At 33.8% G+C, this 18,004-nt stretch overlaps 1 protein-coding gene across 1 annotated transcript in view; it reads left to right on the forward strand.

Annotated features, from left to right (window-relative positions):
- LOC145673279 (LMBR1 domain-containing protein 2 homolog) overlaps nt 1-18,004 on the forward strand; it is a 54,388-nt gene that overhangs the window by 30,148 nt on the left and 6,236 nt on the right. Inside the window, exons 7-11 of the mRNA XM_081742826.1 lie at nt 1,342-1,523; nt 3,410-3,543; nt 8,757-8,862; nt 13,396-13,597; nt 14,614-14,727. Of these exons, the coding sequence (XP_081598952.1) occupies nt 1,342-1,523; nt 3,410-3,543; nt 8,757-8,862; nt 13,396-13,597; nt 14,614-14,727 (738 nt within the window). The remainder of the gene's footprint in view (nt 1-1,341; nt 1,524-3,409; nt 3,544-8,756; nt 8,863-13,395; nt 13,598-14,613; nt 14,728-18,004) is intronic.

Raw genomic sequence — 18,004 nt, forward strand, 5'->3', positions numbered from 1 at the left:
GGTTTGGGAGGTCTTACCTCATCCTGCCTACAGCCCAGACCTCGCCCCATCTGATTTTTACCTGTTTAAACCACTCAAAGACGCCCTACGTGGAAAAAGATTTGCTAACAATGAGGAAGTTAAGGCAGCGGTGCAAAGGTGGCTTCGGGGTAAATCGAAAGATTTCTTCGCCAAGGGAATTAGGAAGCTGCAAGAAAGATGGGACAAATGCATAACTGTAAAGGGGGATTATATTGAAAAATAGCCTTAGTTTTGAAAGATTGAAATAAATCTTTATTGAGCTATAGCAATTTGTCTTTTTACTTATTGAATGCCCCTCGTATTATACCATTTATTTCAATTTTATAATGTACAGCAATATCTTGCTACTTCACACGTTTATGCCCTTAGGCAAAAGGAAATTGGTGATTAATGAAACTGGATAGTTATGGAAGGAAAGGAACCGATGGAATGAGAAAAAGGGAAAACCCCGAGAAAACCCACAGCTACAATATTGTCCACTATAACTTCATGGCCTGGGATTGGAACAGAGGTGAGCGATCTATCATTGACCCACCATGTTTTCATTCTTCAATTGTAGTTAATATCGTCACATCACAAGCCAATACTCGAGTTGACTTATACAGTATAGCCTTGGTTTTTTTAAAGAATTGAATTGGAAATCTTATTGCCAATTCATAAATATGTGTAATAATAATAATACGTCATTCAAGGTATTCTTAAAGAAATAATAAACACTTCTGACCAGAGTATATACACTTGTTTATTAAAAACTAAATTACAGTGTAACGGTTTCGACAACTTAAGCTAGTAACACGACTCTAGTAGCAGTTAGTGTCTGATGAAGACAACGTTAAGTTGTCGAAACCGTTGCACTGTAATTTAGTTTTTAATAAATAAGTGTATATATTCTGGTCAGAAGTGTTTATTATTTCTTTAGTGAGTTCCAGAGTCGTGATGGATAGAGTTGAAAGGTATTCTCGTATATGTAGATTGGCATGGTGGCTCAGTGGTAAAGCACTGATCTCTGGCCGTTTAAGTTGTATTGGAGACCATCATACCCATAGGTTTTCTTCTTTCCCAATTCTGTTCATTTCACCATTACTTTGATTACGATTATCATTTACTTGCATTTCCCTTATCTTACAGGATGTAGTGTGTGATTGTAGGACGCTTAATGAACGCTATCATTTCATTCAAATTCCGATTCGATCTTCTTCTTCGTCCCCGAAGTTTACAAAAGTACCATTTAGTCATGGTTCTTAAACATTTTAAACGAGAGCTGTTCTGTTTATTTAAGAGAGGGAAAAGAGCTTCAATGATTGTTATTCTTATTTTCAGAGTGGTATTGGAAGTGTATTTTCCATGGTTACATGCTGAAGATTTTAGCTATATTGTCTGGACTTCTGTCAGCAGCAGTTGTGTGGTCAGAAGTAACTTTCTTTAATAAAGAACCTGTGTTATCATTATTTGCTCAGTTTGTAAATTTGGCCAAAGAAAATTACGATTATTTCACTATTGAGGTAAGTATTTTTTTTTTTTTTTTTTTTTTTTAATGAGGGTTGTTGCTCAGTACTAGAGATTCACTTGTTTGTTCGATGGAAGAGATAATATGATGTAAATTCCATATAAAGCTGTAGATCGATGTCTGATTTAGATCTCAGTGCTCAAGAGAAACGCTAAGCTGCAGATAAACCATGTAATAATACAGAAATAGCTGGACGCTAGAGTGGCAGGGACTTAACCACGCTATTCGACTCATTTGCTTTAATGGAATGAGTTATCAGCAATACGGTCAGAATTTTTGTTTTAGAGGAGCTGCTCAGCAAAAGGAAGATCGGGGGTGAGTTCCCTGCCAGTCCAGAATCCAAGTTTTCCTCTTAATACAGTGAGGTTATATATCTTCAGTACGTAAAAGACAACTTCAAAAACATGAACAATTTTATCTTGTGTCATGAAGTTGTGCTTGAATCAGTTTCAATATGATCTGAAATTTTTGTCCATGACTTCCGAAAGTTGCTAAACTGGAGCAATATTTAAAGGCCATGCCTTCCTGTTAACCTCTAAGGAAAGCCTCATTTTTCAAAATTGTAATAAACTCGGCTTCTTAAAAAAAGTATGATGCACAGGTTATAGGCTTATGCACTGTTCTAGTTGGTTGTCCGTCTTGCGAGTATAAACTGAGATGAATCCCAATTATTATCATCAAGAGGTGCATTCCAATTTCTACTCGCAGGAAGAACAACAAACTAAAACAATAATAACCCTATAAACCGTGCATAATCCTTCTTCCAAGAAGCCGAGTTTGTTACAGTTTTTAGAAGTGGAAGTTGTTCACTTTCCACTAAAAGGCAGGAACCTTTATATGTTACTTCAATTTAGCAACTTGTAGAAGTCATGGACAAAAGTGTCCGTGCACACTGGAACTGTTTAACAAAAGTATAACTACTTTGTGCTGCAAGATAATATTCTTCATACTTGAGTTATTCTTTATGTATCCTATAGCATCTATCAACAAATTTCAAGTGCTTTTTCTAGTAACTGAAAGCACTTTGTATTTGTGTCAAAGAAAAAACTATATTCAAATTGATCAGTTGTTCTAGTTCTTAATAACATAATAATATGAGGTGGATGGGTGCTTCCACTAAGAGTGCAAGCGTATTTTATTGTATTCAGACCTCGGCGCATTTAGGATGATGATAATAATTATTATTATTATTGAGGGAAACGGTATTTGAATTTGACTTGAGAAAGTTTTATCTAGTGTTGCTACATTTGAAGTTATATTCATTCTCACATTCATATTTTAAATGTACGGTAGGGTTATATGAAATTACAAATACGCAAGATAACAATTCGGAAACGGTATCTTGATTTTTATCTTCACAAAAGTAATACATTTCTACTTGTATTCTAAAATATTATTTTTGTTTGTTTTCTTAGTTGGCTTGAGAAGGGTTTGAATCACCTTAGCTTCCTCCTCGGGTGCTTCAGTGTATTTCAATAGTATAATAATGTTTTGTAGATCATATTGTAAATTGGTTCTCTTGCATAAAAGGGCTAATATTGTTACTTGTGTGGTGCGTCAAGGATTATTATTTTCCTGCTATATATTTCGCAAACTATATATATAAAAGTGAATATTGTGATGTTCCAAAGTGTATTATTTTCCTACTACACTTTCTCCAAACCCACTGTTTGCTTGTCCATGTTGTCCTCCGGAGTAATCAGGATCAACGACAAGCAAACAGTGGGTTTGGAGAAAGTATAGTAGGGAAAATAATAAACTTGGGATCATCACAATATTCACTTTTACGTATAAATTAGTGCGTTAATATGCATACATTGTTAATGTAGTTCCCTTATATAATAAATTAGTACGTTAACGTGATACTCTGGTATTTTCCAGGTTATTTCAACAGTGATTATAGCATATCTATGTTTTTGCGCGTATTCAACGGTGTTCAAGATTCGTGTCTTGAACTATTACTACCTTGCACCTCACCATCAAACGGATGAATACAGCCTCATATTCTCTGGAATGTAAGTATTCCATGGATTAATTAATTAAAATATGTTTATAATTGAACCATACAATTATACTAAAAATATATTCACGTATTCCGAAGTAACAATACATGAGAAAATTTTCATTCTATTACCATTGCTTAAATTGTAATCTTCCTCAACCAAGAAAGTTAAAAACAACCCACAAAAGTTGTTTCCCCAACTTGTGTGAGCTATGGAAATGTTAAAGAGAGAATAGGGAAGAGAGGAAAAAATAGTGAAATTGGTTTAATGTCATATGTTTATACTTTGTAGTCGAAAGAATATGGGCGATCAATGAAAGAAAATGTAGAAAATTTGTGGGATGAGACTAGGAGAATATAGAAGAACCTTAAGAAAACCCACGGACACGATGCTGTTCACTACAAATTCATAGCATGGGAGTAAACTAGAATCTCCTTAATTAAACCTGGGATTAAACCAGGAACCAGAGGTAAACTCTTTACAATGAGCAGATGAGACATAAAAGTTTCGTAGTTTTCCATGGCTGTTGATACCATCAATTAATTATAGAACTTTTCAGCTTTATGTGTCCTTATTTTTTTTTTTTTATTTTATTTTTTTTTTTTTATTTTTAACATTTTCCTAATAAAGGTCTGACAAAGGCCACTGCTGTCACAATCGAATGTAAATTTTCTCGAGTGATATTGCTTCTGAGTCTATAAATATTTTGGTGTAGTTATTGAATGTCTCATGTAATTGTACTTAATTGTAATTGAATCATAAGGTTAAAAGATTCAACTTATAAGAAAAAAGAGCTCTACGGGAAAAAAATGTTCCGTTGGCTTCCTTCCTAACTCAATGTCTCTTCTGTTCATGGGGCTAGCAATAGAAAATGAAGTAGATTTATTAGTTGGCAAGTGTTTGTTTTAGAGCGCTTCGTACTCAGGAGGAAGCAGATTTGAGTCCGGTACCTCGTTATCTTGGTGTTTTTTGTCCGTCCAACAAAGCCACCGTAGTTTCACGAAATTAATGCGCGTAATGCCCTTAAATATAGGCCATAGCTCACTTCCTTGTCCGTTGTTGTTATTGATTGTGAATGATCTAAGTGTAAACTGGCCGCGTTAGCTATACCGGAAGATGGTTAAATAAATAAAGTAAGACTGGAAGCGGACACCACTATTTACAGACTTTTTTTGAATCTACTAAAATGACAGGCGGAATAGTTGTGATAATTTCATTGTGTATCTTTTTCTGTTCGTAAGTTTTCTCATTTATTTTTTTAACTTGATTACAGGGTGTTAATTCAACTGACGAAGAGAGAGAGAGTGAGTGTGTGTGAGTGTGAGTGAGTGAGTGAAAGAGATCGACCACATAGTAATCTAGCCTCTGTATATGTGGCCACTCTTGAGTTACGTTGAGCAATTTATGGTAACTGTCCAGTTAGTAGTTAATCTTGGAGGAAAAAAGATTAACTACCTATTATCTGACCACGAGAAATAATTTGTGCAATTCAAGATTAAAAATCATTATTGCTATGGTGCTGCGTTTCAATAAAGTATTTTATTATTCGTAGTAATAGGCTGAATGTAGTTCGACTCAAAATATCTTTATTTGCTTCAAAAATTTGTGAATCTGGCAGCCTCAAAGTAAGTTACGTTATTTATTTCGTAATGTAGTTTGAAAACTTATTAAATACTGAGGAATTTTTTTTTTTTAAATAGACTAACTTAAATACTTCTTTTCATGATGTATTTTGTATCATTATATCCATGTAATTAATAAAAAGAGCCATATTTGATATAGATTAAATATATCTATCGATAGTAATAATATTGTTTGTTACAAATTTCCTTTAAAATGGCTTGAAGGCCAAATTACATCTGAATTTTGTGGGAAGAACGTAGTTTGCCTGAATTCTGTAACACAACCAAATATAATAACTTCGGTTATAATATAATTAAGCTAGACGCATTTGAGAAACGAGTAGACATCACTCTATACCAGTATAGGATTCAAATTAATTAGGCTGGATTGGCCTTTGTAACTGTAATGGCGCAAAACTTAATTCTTACAGCTAACTGAACATACATAACACCAGGTAAAGTACTCACTTAAGTTATCTTCAGCAGTGGTTCTCGGTTTCATCTGCAACTCTCTTGACTTCATACGAAATCCCGACTCCCGAAGTTAACTTTAAGACCTTACAAGTTACCGCCTTTTCCGATATTTTTAATTTCCTGTTACTTGAGTCGTCCTTATGAAACTCCAACGTTGCAACTTTATGTGAGGAAATACTTCCTATACTTGTGGCGTAATGTCTGCGTTTCTATTTCATTTCTTTAATCAAAACAAGTTGCTTATAGCTTAGCTCATTGTACATTTCAAAATAAGTTAAAGGATAATTATGGATTTGTTTTGGATATTTTATAATAGTGTGTATTTCATTTCTCTGGTGTGATGCAGATAAGGAATGTAAATATATCAGAGTTAGGAACCATTTGCAACCAAATCCATGGCCATTTTCTGCTATTTTTTTCTTACCGTAAAATAAAAGACAATATTAAAATTTGGGGAATATAGCAGCCTGAAACACATAAAAGAAAGTGAAAAGAGCTTTGGGAATTTTCTTTTCAGTTGATAATTATGTCATAATTCGATGAGTTTTATAGCTCGCCCTGTGTTCTCCAAATCTTAATGTTGCCGCTCGTTTCATACTGATTTCGAAAAATGTAATATGGCGTAAATTTTATTTCCAAGGACCCTTAAGGCTACAATTGAATAATTTTACAAGAATTTTACAATAGCGTTTAATGAAAAGAAAAAAATGACATATATGTACCAAACGATATATCTCATAGAGTTGAACAGAAAAATATTGAGTGAGTGTAAATTTCGTATTTAGTTTTTGAGAAAGCCGAGATTTTTTTTTTTTTTTTTTTTAATAATTAAAAATTGATGCTATACTTGTACAATAATCATGCATCCTATTAAGATGAAATTGATAGTGAAGTACACACTATTATATTAGGACGCTACACAGTTAAAAATGAAGTGTTGACACAACACAAAATTACTACCACTTTAGCGTGTTACTTGTGTGTTAACACCAAGGACATCTCCTTCCGAGCATATCAGAAATAACTATTTAATGGATGTGAGAATTGGAACTGATTTTTATTGCTTCGTATAAGCAAAGCTTTACGCAGTATATTTGGCATTTATACCAAACAACGAATAACATTCTGTTTTCTGTAATCGGTTACAACAATAGTTCTATAAACTTGTGAATTGTCTGACAACAGTTATACGAGTAGCTGTTCTGCCATCTTCTGTTCTTACGTGCTAAGATATAAGAATAACAGATAATGAAAACAGATGGTAGCACTACTATTCATATAACTGTTGTCAAACAGTTCACAAGTTTACAAAACTATTATTGTGACCGATTACAGAAAACATAGAATGTTATTCGTTGTTTGGTATAAATGCCGTAAAGCTTTGCTTATACCAAACAATAAAAACCAAAACAAATACTCTCAGCCAGTAACTAGTTATTTCTGATATGCTCGGAAGGCGAATATCCTTGGCGTCGAATTAACACACAAGTAACACACTAAAGTGGCAGTCACTTTGTGTTGTTTCAACACCTCATTTTTTGCTGTATAGAAAGACGACATAATACGATATGGTTAATGAGATATAACCCAAATTTATAATTAAGTTTTAATCTTTTTGTTAAACTGTAATATTGTCTAAAGATAACATATATCAGTTGATGTATAACATTGAACTAGATAAATGACATGCTAGAGAGTAAATTTTCGTACGTAGTGTTTGAGAAAATTGGATTTTTACGGCGCTAAAAAACGTCGTTCGTTTCCAGTCTAATGCAGTTGGGAATTTTTATTCTGCTGAAATAGCTTATTTATTTATTTATTTATTCATGTACTATGTATAAAAAGAAAAATATGCGCTTTTAAGTAGCAGACTGCGTTTATTGTTGATTTCTCCTGATAGTGACGCATATACTACTTACAAACTTCAACTTTTAATGAGAAAATTCGTATACTGTACAGCAGCATTTTATTTCTAAAAATAAAGGTGCCGGTACGCTGAACCTCAGGTTCTTAATAATTAAAAGTTGCATACCTCCCATGGTATAATAATAATAATAATAATAATAATAATGTCCAGTAGCATATCACTGTGCAGTCTTTAACTAAAAACTCTTACGTGTATATATATATATATATATATGCATGCTTTGAAAATGTCTGATTCTTATATCTTAATTTTAAATACAATAAACGTAATGATCATCAATACTTCTTATTAATTTGTTTCTTGCTTTTTTCTCTTTCTGTAAACGAGCGACAGTACGCTGCTATTGTTTGTTTTCAAAAGGCATCACGAGTTCCACAAATACAGAATTTCAATAACAACACACATACAGTACATTGTTCACATAATGTTCTTCACTGTACTAGCCATGCTACCAAACTATTCTACAACCCCCTACTAAATTAATGAATAAATTTTTGGAAAAAATCCAGTTTTTTTTTGTTTTTTTTTCACTTAATCATCTTCATAATAATGAACAAAACAATTAATTGGATACTTTAAAATAGGAACTGAGCAAAGGCTCCTCTGCGGAGCCGGAGAAAGTACAGAGGTGGAGTCCTAACAGAATTTTTGTATTGGCTTTCAGTTTAGTCGAACTTCAGCGACAGACAAATTTGTTGGGATTATTTCGTTGTGGGAGGTCAGTCGTTTGAGGAAAAAAAATCTGGTCGGTTCAGAATTTTTATGGTTTATATTGCCGTACGAAAATGGAATGAAAAGAGGGAGGTGCGAGAACGTTCCAGCGAAGGAGACAGAAGAGCCCAAATTCTTCTGTTTCCCTAAATACAGTTAACTGATTTCATGAAGAAACGAAGATTCGCTATTCTTCCCTCTAGAGAGAAGAAACGGGAAACATCAAAAGCACTGATTTTCAATAAAACTATATATTTACTATTTTGTATTTGCGAAGTTTCCGGTCAACCCCTTTTTAAGACAGAAGAAACATTCCAACTAAAAAGGTGCCGGTACGCCGTACCGTTGTGTACCGCTTGAAATAAAACCCTGCTGTACAGTATATGCTGTATTTTCACCATGTTGCTTATTTTCTTAAGTCCTAGAACTGTGTAATGACTTTTCTCGTGCTGTGTAAAGAAAACTTAAAATTTTTTCCCCTCATTTTCTAGGATGTTGTGTCGCTTAACTCCTCCCATGTGTTTGAATTTCTTGGGTCTGATTCACATGGATAGTCACGTCATTAAGAAACACATAATGGAAACTCACTATACTCAGGTAAATATTACGAAGGATAATACAAAATTGGAAAGACAGAAGAAACAATCTCGTCATAAAGATTGCACGTTCGGCCCTAGCTATCTGAAGTTGTAGTGAAAAATAGCGTTTTATTTTTATTTATTTTTTAAAACTCTACTACATTCGTCTCGTCCGACCCAGAAGTCATTCCTGATATGTCAAAATATTGAGGGAGAAGATTTCACGAAGTGACTTAATAAAGTGTTGATGTGAGCAAAGATACAAGTTAGAATTATTATATAGGAAACCGTAAAGCTTATCCAGCCTGATTTGTATGGTAGTTGTGTTGACTAAGAAATCTGTAAATTTTTTTAAACCTGTCATCATGTATATCCACCACATGGGAAGCAGTAACTCTAAGAAAATCATTTAATTAACCTTTCGTCTTTATGATTGAAATAAATTGAAAGGAACAAACGGTGTTACGTACTTACAAGGTACACTCATGTCCAAAATTATTGTCGCATGTCTATAAATATGTTGTTGTAGGAATATAATTTGATAATGAATTCGCCCGGTTTTTCTTATAATGTTAGTATGTGTATAATCGGCAGAGACATGTATGTGGCAAATTCCATGTCAAAAGAGCAGTAAATAAGAACAATGAAACGAAAATAAAACTTTCTTGTCCATTTAGCAACATTTTGTTTTACTCATTCTAATTTTCGTATTTACTATAATTCTTTTGCTATGAAATTTACCACAAATATACATTTCCCGATTATACACACAGTATCAGTATTAAAACTACCCTGCAAAATCATTATCAAATTATATTTTTACAAGAAGACAGTTATGGATATGCGACAATCATTTTGGACATGAGTGTACATATGCTTCTTTTATCGGGACTTTATTTTAGCTGCGAAAAATATTCATAGCATTGAAAGTGATATTAACACAAAAATATATTCCGATATTGGGATTTTTTTAAAAATAGAACACTGAAATATCGATGTACCTATATGGTTCGTACGTACTAGGGCAACTAACAAGGGGAGTTATATGATATAAATAATAATAATAATAAAAAAAAAGGTTCAGAAATAATAATGCACGTTGTTTCGTGATGCGAGGGGTCCCTAGTTTGACTCCAGACCAAGTGAGTTTGTGGCAGACGTCGAATCCGTTGGTTTTGACGGAGTTCTCCCGTTTCCTCTCACCTTCTGATTCTACTAGCTCTTGTTTAATCATTTATTTTCATTACTCATTCATCTCTTTTAGTCTAAAGGGCATACTGTGAGACATAAAACTAAAAAATTACATTTCATTTTATAACTTGGCTGGAAATGGACTATTTATATAAGTTCTTCATTATTTTTATAACGATGAAAACTAATGGATTGTTGACGTTAGTCAAAATAGTTAAAACTATTTTTGTGTGCGTGACTTCGAGCAAGGAAAGTTATCAAGGCTAATAATTATTGTTCAGATTTTTTGTGTACAACTATGATGGGGTGCTGGGAGAGTTGTAACAAGACTACAGATTCATTACATGCATTTCAATTATGAATTAATACAACATGTATTTTACACTAAATTTTAACACTTTCACTCCTGGGCAAATTGAAGCATCTTGTCAGTTTAGTACATTTTTTTTAAAGATGTGTAATAAAGGTAAGCATGAAAATAAATCTTTAAACATTCTACTTTAAGATGAATACAGCATTTATTGGTATTGTTGGGTGGAATTACACTAGACTTTCGCTAATCCGGCCATTCCTGGCACATATGGGTGCCGCATTAGCGGGAAGTGTCGGATTATTGAGTGTCTGACATTTATTTGATTTATTTATTTATCTTGTTTTTTATTTATTTTGAAAACATAAGGGATATAGTGTACTGTACTTTATTAAATCGAAGGATATAATTTTAAAACATAGAGCATATACTTTATGAAATCCAAATATACATTAATTTTCAAAGAAAACTTAGTCCTTGAGTAGTATCACTCACTGTGAAACATGTCCTTAATTTTTAACTGTCGCAATGATGATACGCGACGGTGGCATGCTTTATCACGCAACCGAACTGTAAAGAATGCTACAATTTCGAATACGTACAATATATAAAGCATTGTTTAACCCTTTCACAGAGTCGACAGAACCAAATTTCTTTAACATGCGAATGTCGACTAGTCGACGTGTTAAAATTTGTTTGTCCGTATCTTGGCTTTGTCGAGAGTAGTCGCCAAAGTTGTACCGTTCATTTTTGTTTGTGTTCTATCGTTTTCGATAAACAATAGAAATCACACAGAAAACCTTTGGCGACTACAATCGACAAAACCAAGATACAGACAAATTTTAACACGTCGACTATAATCGACATTCGCAGGTTAGGGAAATTTTTTTCCGTCGCCTTCCACAGTGAAAGGGTTAACTAAGCATTGTTGTGCATGCGCACGATAATTCATTGTGCACGTGTTTTTGGTTGGATGTGCGCTGGATTACTGAGAGGCCGGACTACTGAGAGCCAGATTAGCAAGAGTCTAGTGTACTACAATATTACCGATTTAGACTTATTGCATTAATACCATATGCATTACCCCGAATCCTGTTCGGATTTAGGATTAAAATTGTTAATAGATACACATTATAATGTTAGCAGAGATTTATCTTTATTCAATTAATGTTTATCGAATCAGTTGAACAAAAGTAAAACTGATTTATTTACCATTATACAAAGAACTATCCAGGCTAAAACAAACACACACAAAAACTTTCGGAAATATGTCCTAACACGAGAACCTGGAAAAAAATTATAGATGAACATAGGTGCACAAATCCGTCATTTTGAAGCTGTAACCCACCGAAAATTGGTCAGAACTATAAAATAAACTGTCATAACTTGAGAACGAAATATCGATCAAGACCGGGTAAAAAGATCATAGTTTATATATATATATATATATATATATATATATATAGTGAAACCTCTCTAAAGCGGACAGCCGTGGGGAATAAAAAAATGTCCGCTATAGAGAGGTGTCCGCCTTAGGGAGGTTTCAATATTTTCTTACGTAAATGAGTAAACAAGGTAATTTGCAATTCGAAACAAATATTTTTTGCATGAATCATATATTTACGAATGTTGCCAAAATGTTATTGTACCCACATTATTCTCCGCCATCCGATACTCTATGTTCGAGGGATAACATGGAAATAAGATGATATAGTTCTCTACACTTTACATTTATCACTTTACTACGTTTTCAGTATGTCGCTTTTATTTGCGGTTAATTACAGTCCAGTAGTGTCTTTTTTGGGACAATATGCGTGCCCGAGGGCAAAAAATACCAAACTTGTCTTTTGCTTGGTTAGAGATTCCAGCGGGACAGTAGAATAACATGTCATTCCAAACGGCGGACAATTATCAATCACTTTTGTGTCTAAAACAGCTTGGGTGGGAGTGGGATGCAAGCAAAAGACATGAGAGTGTTGTTAAACAGAGGCGCTTCGTCTGGATTGCAAGCAGACAGTTGAGAAGACAAAGTGCTGTCATAATGCTTCCTTGGTGACACATGTATGAATTACTAAAAATGTATTTTTACTGAACTTTTCAACTTGTCTCTAGAGAAAGTGTCCGTAATACGGAGGTAAATAATACCTATAAAAGACAGAAAAGACTGTCCGTGTCCGTACTAGACAGTGTCCGCTTTAGAGAGGTTTGCCAATGTGTTTTTTCCTATTACAGTATTTGGGGATTATAAAATATGTCCGTTACGGGAGGTGTCCGCTTTACAGAGGTGTCCGTTAGTAGAGGTTTCACTGTATATATAACCTTGATTCCATTAATTTCCTGTGGATGTGGAACGGGGCGACGAGTTAGCCTTGAAACATAGAATGAAATTCTATTAGAAACGAAAGATGTTGTTAGATCAGGAACTGAAAACTAGCACAATAATGGAATGTAGGTACAAAATAACCACAATAGTATTTTCGTTTTTCGTTTTTTAGTTATGACCCGGTTTTATATCATTTCGATAAATTCTAGGCGGGCTACAATTCTGAAATGATGCATTTGTATTCCCATGCTGGTCTATATTTTTTTCCATGTTCTCGTATGAGGGTTAATTTCCCAAAGTTCCTTCATCATCTTGTGTTATGTTGTGCTTGATCATCTTGTTTAAAAAGGATGGGTGAAGCTCCATACAGTTTTTAGAATTTAAAATTTTAATAAAAGGAGTGAAATGTATCTAAAAGAATCTCAGATATTCAACTTACCCTCATATTTTCTATTTAGTTACTCTCAAATCATACCTACATTACAGATACCTAGAAAATAATTATCTAGTTACAGGTATTTAAGTATCAGTTTTGTATCTAGGTACTGCGCTTGTGTACTTTCACCTACTACTACCAATACTAGGTATACGTAAATGAATAACACTTGAAGAAATTCACTGAAAATAATAGTTATTTTTAATTATGGGTGCTATTTGAACATTAAATAGGAAATTGAAATGAATTCTTGTGCAGTACAGTTGGTGAAAAACTATTTGTTTCGCTGCAGGTAATGGGTCATATGGATGTCATCTCGATTGTGTCTGATGGTTTTAATGTTTATTTCCCAATGGCAATGCTTGCTTTGTGCCTAGCAACTTACTTCAGTGTGGGATCGCGTATTTTAACTCTGCTCGGATTCCAGCAGTTTGTCGGCGATGATGACGTGACTGCAGACCTTGTTGAAGAAGGCCGGGAACTCATAAAAAGAGGTAATAATTTTTCAATTTCAATTATCAGCAGCATCATAGATAGTCTGCCATTATTGGTAATCACTTGCCGCAAACTGAGAAACTTCCTTATAGTACGAGCTTCAGCTGACCACTTCGTCTTGACGAAGGAAGTTTCTGTTTTAATACGATCCTTCAACTGTAGCGTCTTTCACCTACCCGACCATTTTCCTTCGACCGTACCTCCTACCATGTCTTTTATGGTATAGTTCCTTTTCAGTCAATGTTCTGACTACTTTCCTTTCCTCTCCCACACTATATCTAAAACTTTATCACTCGTTTTCAGTTTCCTGAAATAAGAAAAGATCATTCGCTTTTGTTTGATATAGTTCGTATGTGGATAACAAAAAATAAAGTTTTTCGACTCAGGGTAGATTGGTCTATTTCTTTGAGCACGATTTTTTTTCCTTCTGCAAATAAAAGTGAAGGGCAAAATCAAAGTTGCATGGGCTAGTGCCATTGAGACTGTAGTAAGTGTTCAACAATTTTTCCTTTCATGACTATCAGTACTGAAGTTATATTTGAAATCAACGAATTAGCATCTTCACCTCGTTTGAATATTTCTTGTTTTCTGCATTTTATCTCTTTTCCACTTTTTAATGGGTTACTGAACTAGATGTTACGAAGTATAATGAGTATTAATCTTACTACTTATTATTTGTTTGTCACTTTAATGTATGTATTTCTTCTTAAATCTGGTCCTAATAATAATGCATTCTAATAAAATTGATGTGACATGCTAAGTGGTATATTTTTTTTCCCCCACTGAAGTGATGTAAGTATATATATATGGTTTTATGCTATGGTGACTATTTTTTGCAAAGAAAGTACAGTTTCTAGATCCATTTTTTTCCTGTGTTTTCAAATATAGACGACTGTTTCTGTTTGCTTTCCATCTGAGTTCCCATCTTTTATCATTAAAACAAATGACTGTACCATAGAGTATTATGTAATATTAAGGTTGAAATCTAAAATGTAACGTTCTATCTTTGAAACAGAGAAAAGACGACGTCAACGTGCAGAAGATTCTGTGAATAGACGCAGAGAATTCCAAGAGAAATTTGGTACAGGATCACACTACCGCACAGTGAGACAGAAAGCTGAAGACAGAGGTGTGTATTTTAAAACTTAACTGTAACTTTTATTCTTATAAACCAAAGAAATGCATTAAGTCTTTCCTAACAAAAGGATGCATTTTTGAATGACTACTTATTTTAATATCACCGTACTCAAGTTACTCATATATCAAATTGATAAATACCAAAGCACATGAAAACACAGATCTAAACAGGTTTGTAGATAAAGAATTCCGATTAGCACCTTTAATCCCGTTATAAAAATCTCATCGAATAACTTATACATTCTTCATCTTCGACAATATCAGTCTCGCTAGATTGACCATTCCTTTCCTTCTCTTGACTGCGTCTACGCCCTGAGAATTACCCTCTCTTGGCTGCGCTGGGCCCTGGGGCAATCCAAATCACTCACCAATAACCATTTATCATATTAAGGGACAGCATTAGGTCTTCGATCGCTATTGTGAAGGAATTTCTAACATACTGTATTATAGCAAGGTTTTGTAATAAAATAGTTTTTGGAAGAAAGTCCAAACCCCGCGTACCATTTTGTCTTTACCTAGAATAAGTATTGCAATATACATAGAAGAGGCACTCCCTACTGTTGCTGTGGAGAGGATTTGGGAAACTTAAACCATATACTCTATTAATGTAAGCAAACGAGCAAATTTAGAAAATGTTTATTAAAGTAAATTCAGGCCAGGGTAACCCTTACTGCATAAAAAGTTTGTTATTACTACAAGGAGTGATATAAATAATAACCTGATTGTGTATCTACAGCTAAGCAATGTTACTATATAGTTCAAGAAAAAAATAATAAAATAAACCTTATCTATACAAAATAGTGAAAATAATAAATATATTGACAAAGATAATAATAAAAGGACAAAGTCGGTGGAGGAATGATCATATGATCATAAAAACAAATAATAATAATAATAAAAATAATAAGAATAAGAAGAAGAAGAAGAATGGATGTGAGCTAATGAGCAAGTTGTACAGCAAATGCTCTTCGTTGCAAGATTTCCATCACTGCATCATGCGCGTTTTAATTTCTTATTTCAGCGATTATCAAACTTTTTCACGTGTGGACCAATTTCATTAGTCAGAATATTTTACGGACCTCTCTCCTCTTGGCTCCTTCGAGAGCAACTATGATTTTTTTGATAAAATGTTAGCATGTAGCAGTATACTTATATTTTAAAATAATATTAATTAAAATTCCTTTAATTTTATAATGGTATTAATAAAAGAAAATGTATATTAATTTAAAAAAATAATTGAAAGATATCAAGAATATATTATAGTAATACATCTATTAGAATTTGTATGATCTTTACCGTATTAAGTTATATGATCCACTATCTGTGTATTTTATACCTATTTAACCCTGCTCTGGTACCATAGGGTCAATGAAACTGCAAATGTCTTTTAACTTAAGTTTTTTCTATGAACTGTCACTATTAGCGATCTCAAGTCTCAGGTATTTTTTTAGTGTCTTACTAACAGTGGCAGACGTTAACTAGTTTTCTCAACTTTTTGTTTATTTATGATTATATACATTTGAAGTCAAATAGACTCCATAATACTTTCCATGCAATAAAGCTGTTTTTCTCTTATTTGGGCTCTGTGACATGGTAGTGTAACAAAATGTATGAACGACTAAGTTGTCGGTTGATGACATTTTGGCCACTTTGGGTTGTCTCAAGTAACGTCGAAATGATCGTGAAGAATGTATTGAAGACTTTAAGCTGGAATGAAAGTGACCCGAATCGCAATGAAGTGTCAAGATTTTATCGGTGAAACAAACGCAAGTAAACTGGATTCGGAAAAGCAGAAAGATGATGCTAATGTTGTGAAATTATTGGAAAAGACAGATATATGTGATTACTGAACCTAATAGCTGTCTGAAGAACACTAGTACGAACTGTGTATTTATCTAGATTTGCTAAAAATCAATGAAGAATGATTTTTTCCGCTGTAGGAAAATTTACTGGTTTCTTTCTGTACACTTTTATAAAATTATAGTTTTGACCTGCAAAGGAGGTGTTCCAGTATAGTTTATGAATTGTTGCAGTGCTATAACCGTGGCATTTATAGCATGAGGTCTACCAGTGAGTGTATCCGTGCAACTTTCTTTCACTTACTTTGTATATCTTCTCAAGAGGCAGGGATGTAGCCAAGCAGGCGTCCACACCCTCCCGAATATTAAGGAGAGAGAGAAATAATTGAGGCCTAAGAAAATTAAATACCAACTTTCACATTAACTTCTAACAATGGTAAAAGTCGGATCGCACCAAATAAAATTTCTGGCCACAGATATGTCAGGAACAAATACGCACACTATTATACCACTACATCAACCTGTATAGTCCTCTTCTGTCTGGTCTTGTGGCTATGGTGTGTGAAGTACTGGGTTCGGTTTCATCGAACGGTGGATGAGCATCGAACGCTCAACAGTGGTTCTGATCCCATTTTTAAACTGTAGGTCACGTTCCATATAGTCTGACTACTTACAAGGCACAAATATAAATCAGGTAATGACCTTTACAGGGGTGCCATGATTGCAGTGGTGCAGTTTTGTACATTATTGAAATATTGATGCTATTGCTAAATTAGTCTTTATAATGCAAAGAACCTGAAGTGTTCTGTCGTAGTATTAACAGAGGCGAATGAAATAAACGACAAAATAAACAGCAGATTAATGACTCGATATCAGCTTCGTGGCTGATATTAAAGAGGGCAAAAGTAAAAATGTATACATATTACTTTGTTGTATTGACGCGAAAATTGCTTGCTATCTCTCAGAGAACAGAGGCAGGGATTTTCGGAAAATAGTCGTTATGAAAATAGACCTTTGGAGAAACTTTAGATAATGCGGAATCTCAGCAGAATTATCGAATATCATGCGGTTAATAAGATAGAGACATCAAAGGTGGGCAGAACAGGTTATTTGTATGTGAAATACACATTGGGTGTATCGAACTCTATTGGCAAAGAGTTGATTGTGTTGACCAAAAAGAAAGTAGGAGAATAATGTAAAGCAGGATCTTAGGAATATTAATCCTAAACGGATTGGGTTGGCACAGGTTACGGTCCAATGGCAAACTTGTTTCTGCGCCGATAGTCTACCGATCCTTGTAGAGTTATTTTAGTCACTGTCAAACCAATTTACATCTAGACATTAAAAAATAACAAGTATTAAGGATATAATCTTTAACTTTTTGGTTGGGAGTTATTACTGAACAGTTTCAACCACTCTTAGTGTGCCAGTTTTAACAAGACAATAGTTGGCTTTTATCATTTCAGGTAA

Source organism: Thermobia domestica, chromosome 16 (assembly GCF_964235325.1).
Source record: "Thermobia domestica chromosome 16, izTheDome1.hap1.1, whole genome shotgun sequence".
NCBI lineage: Eukaryota > Metazoa > Arthropoda > Insecta > Zygentoma > Lepismatidae > Thermobia > Thermobia domestica.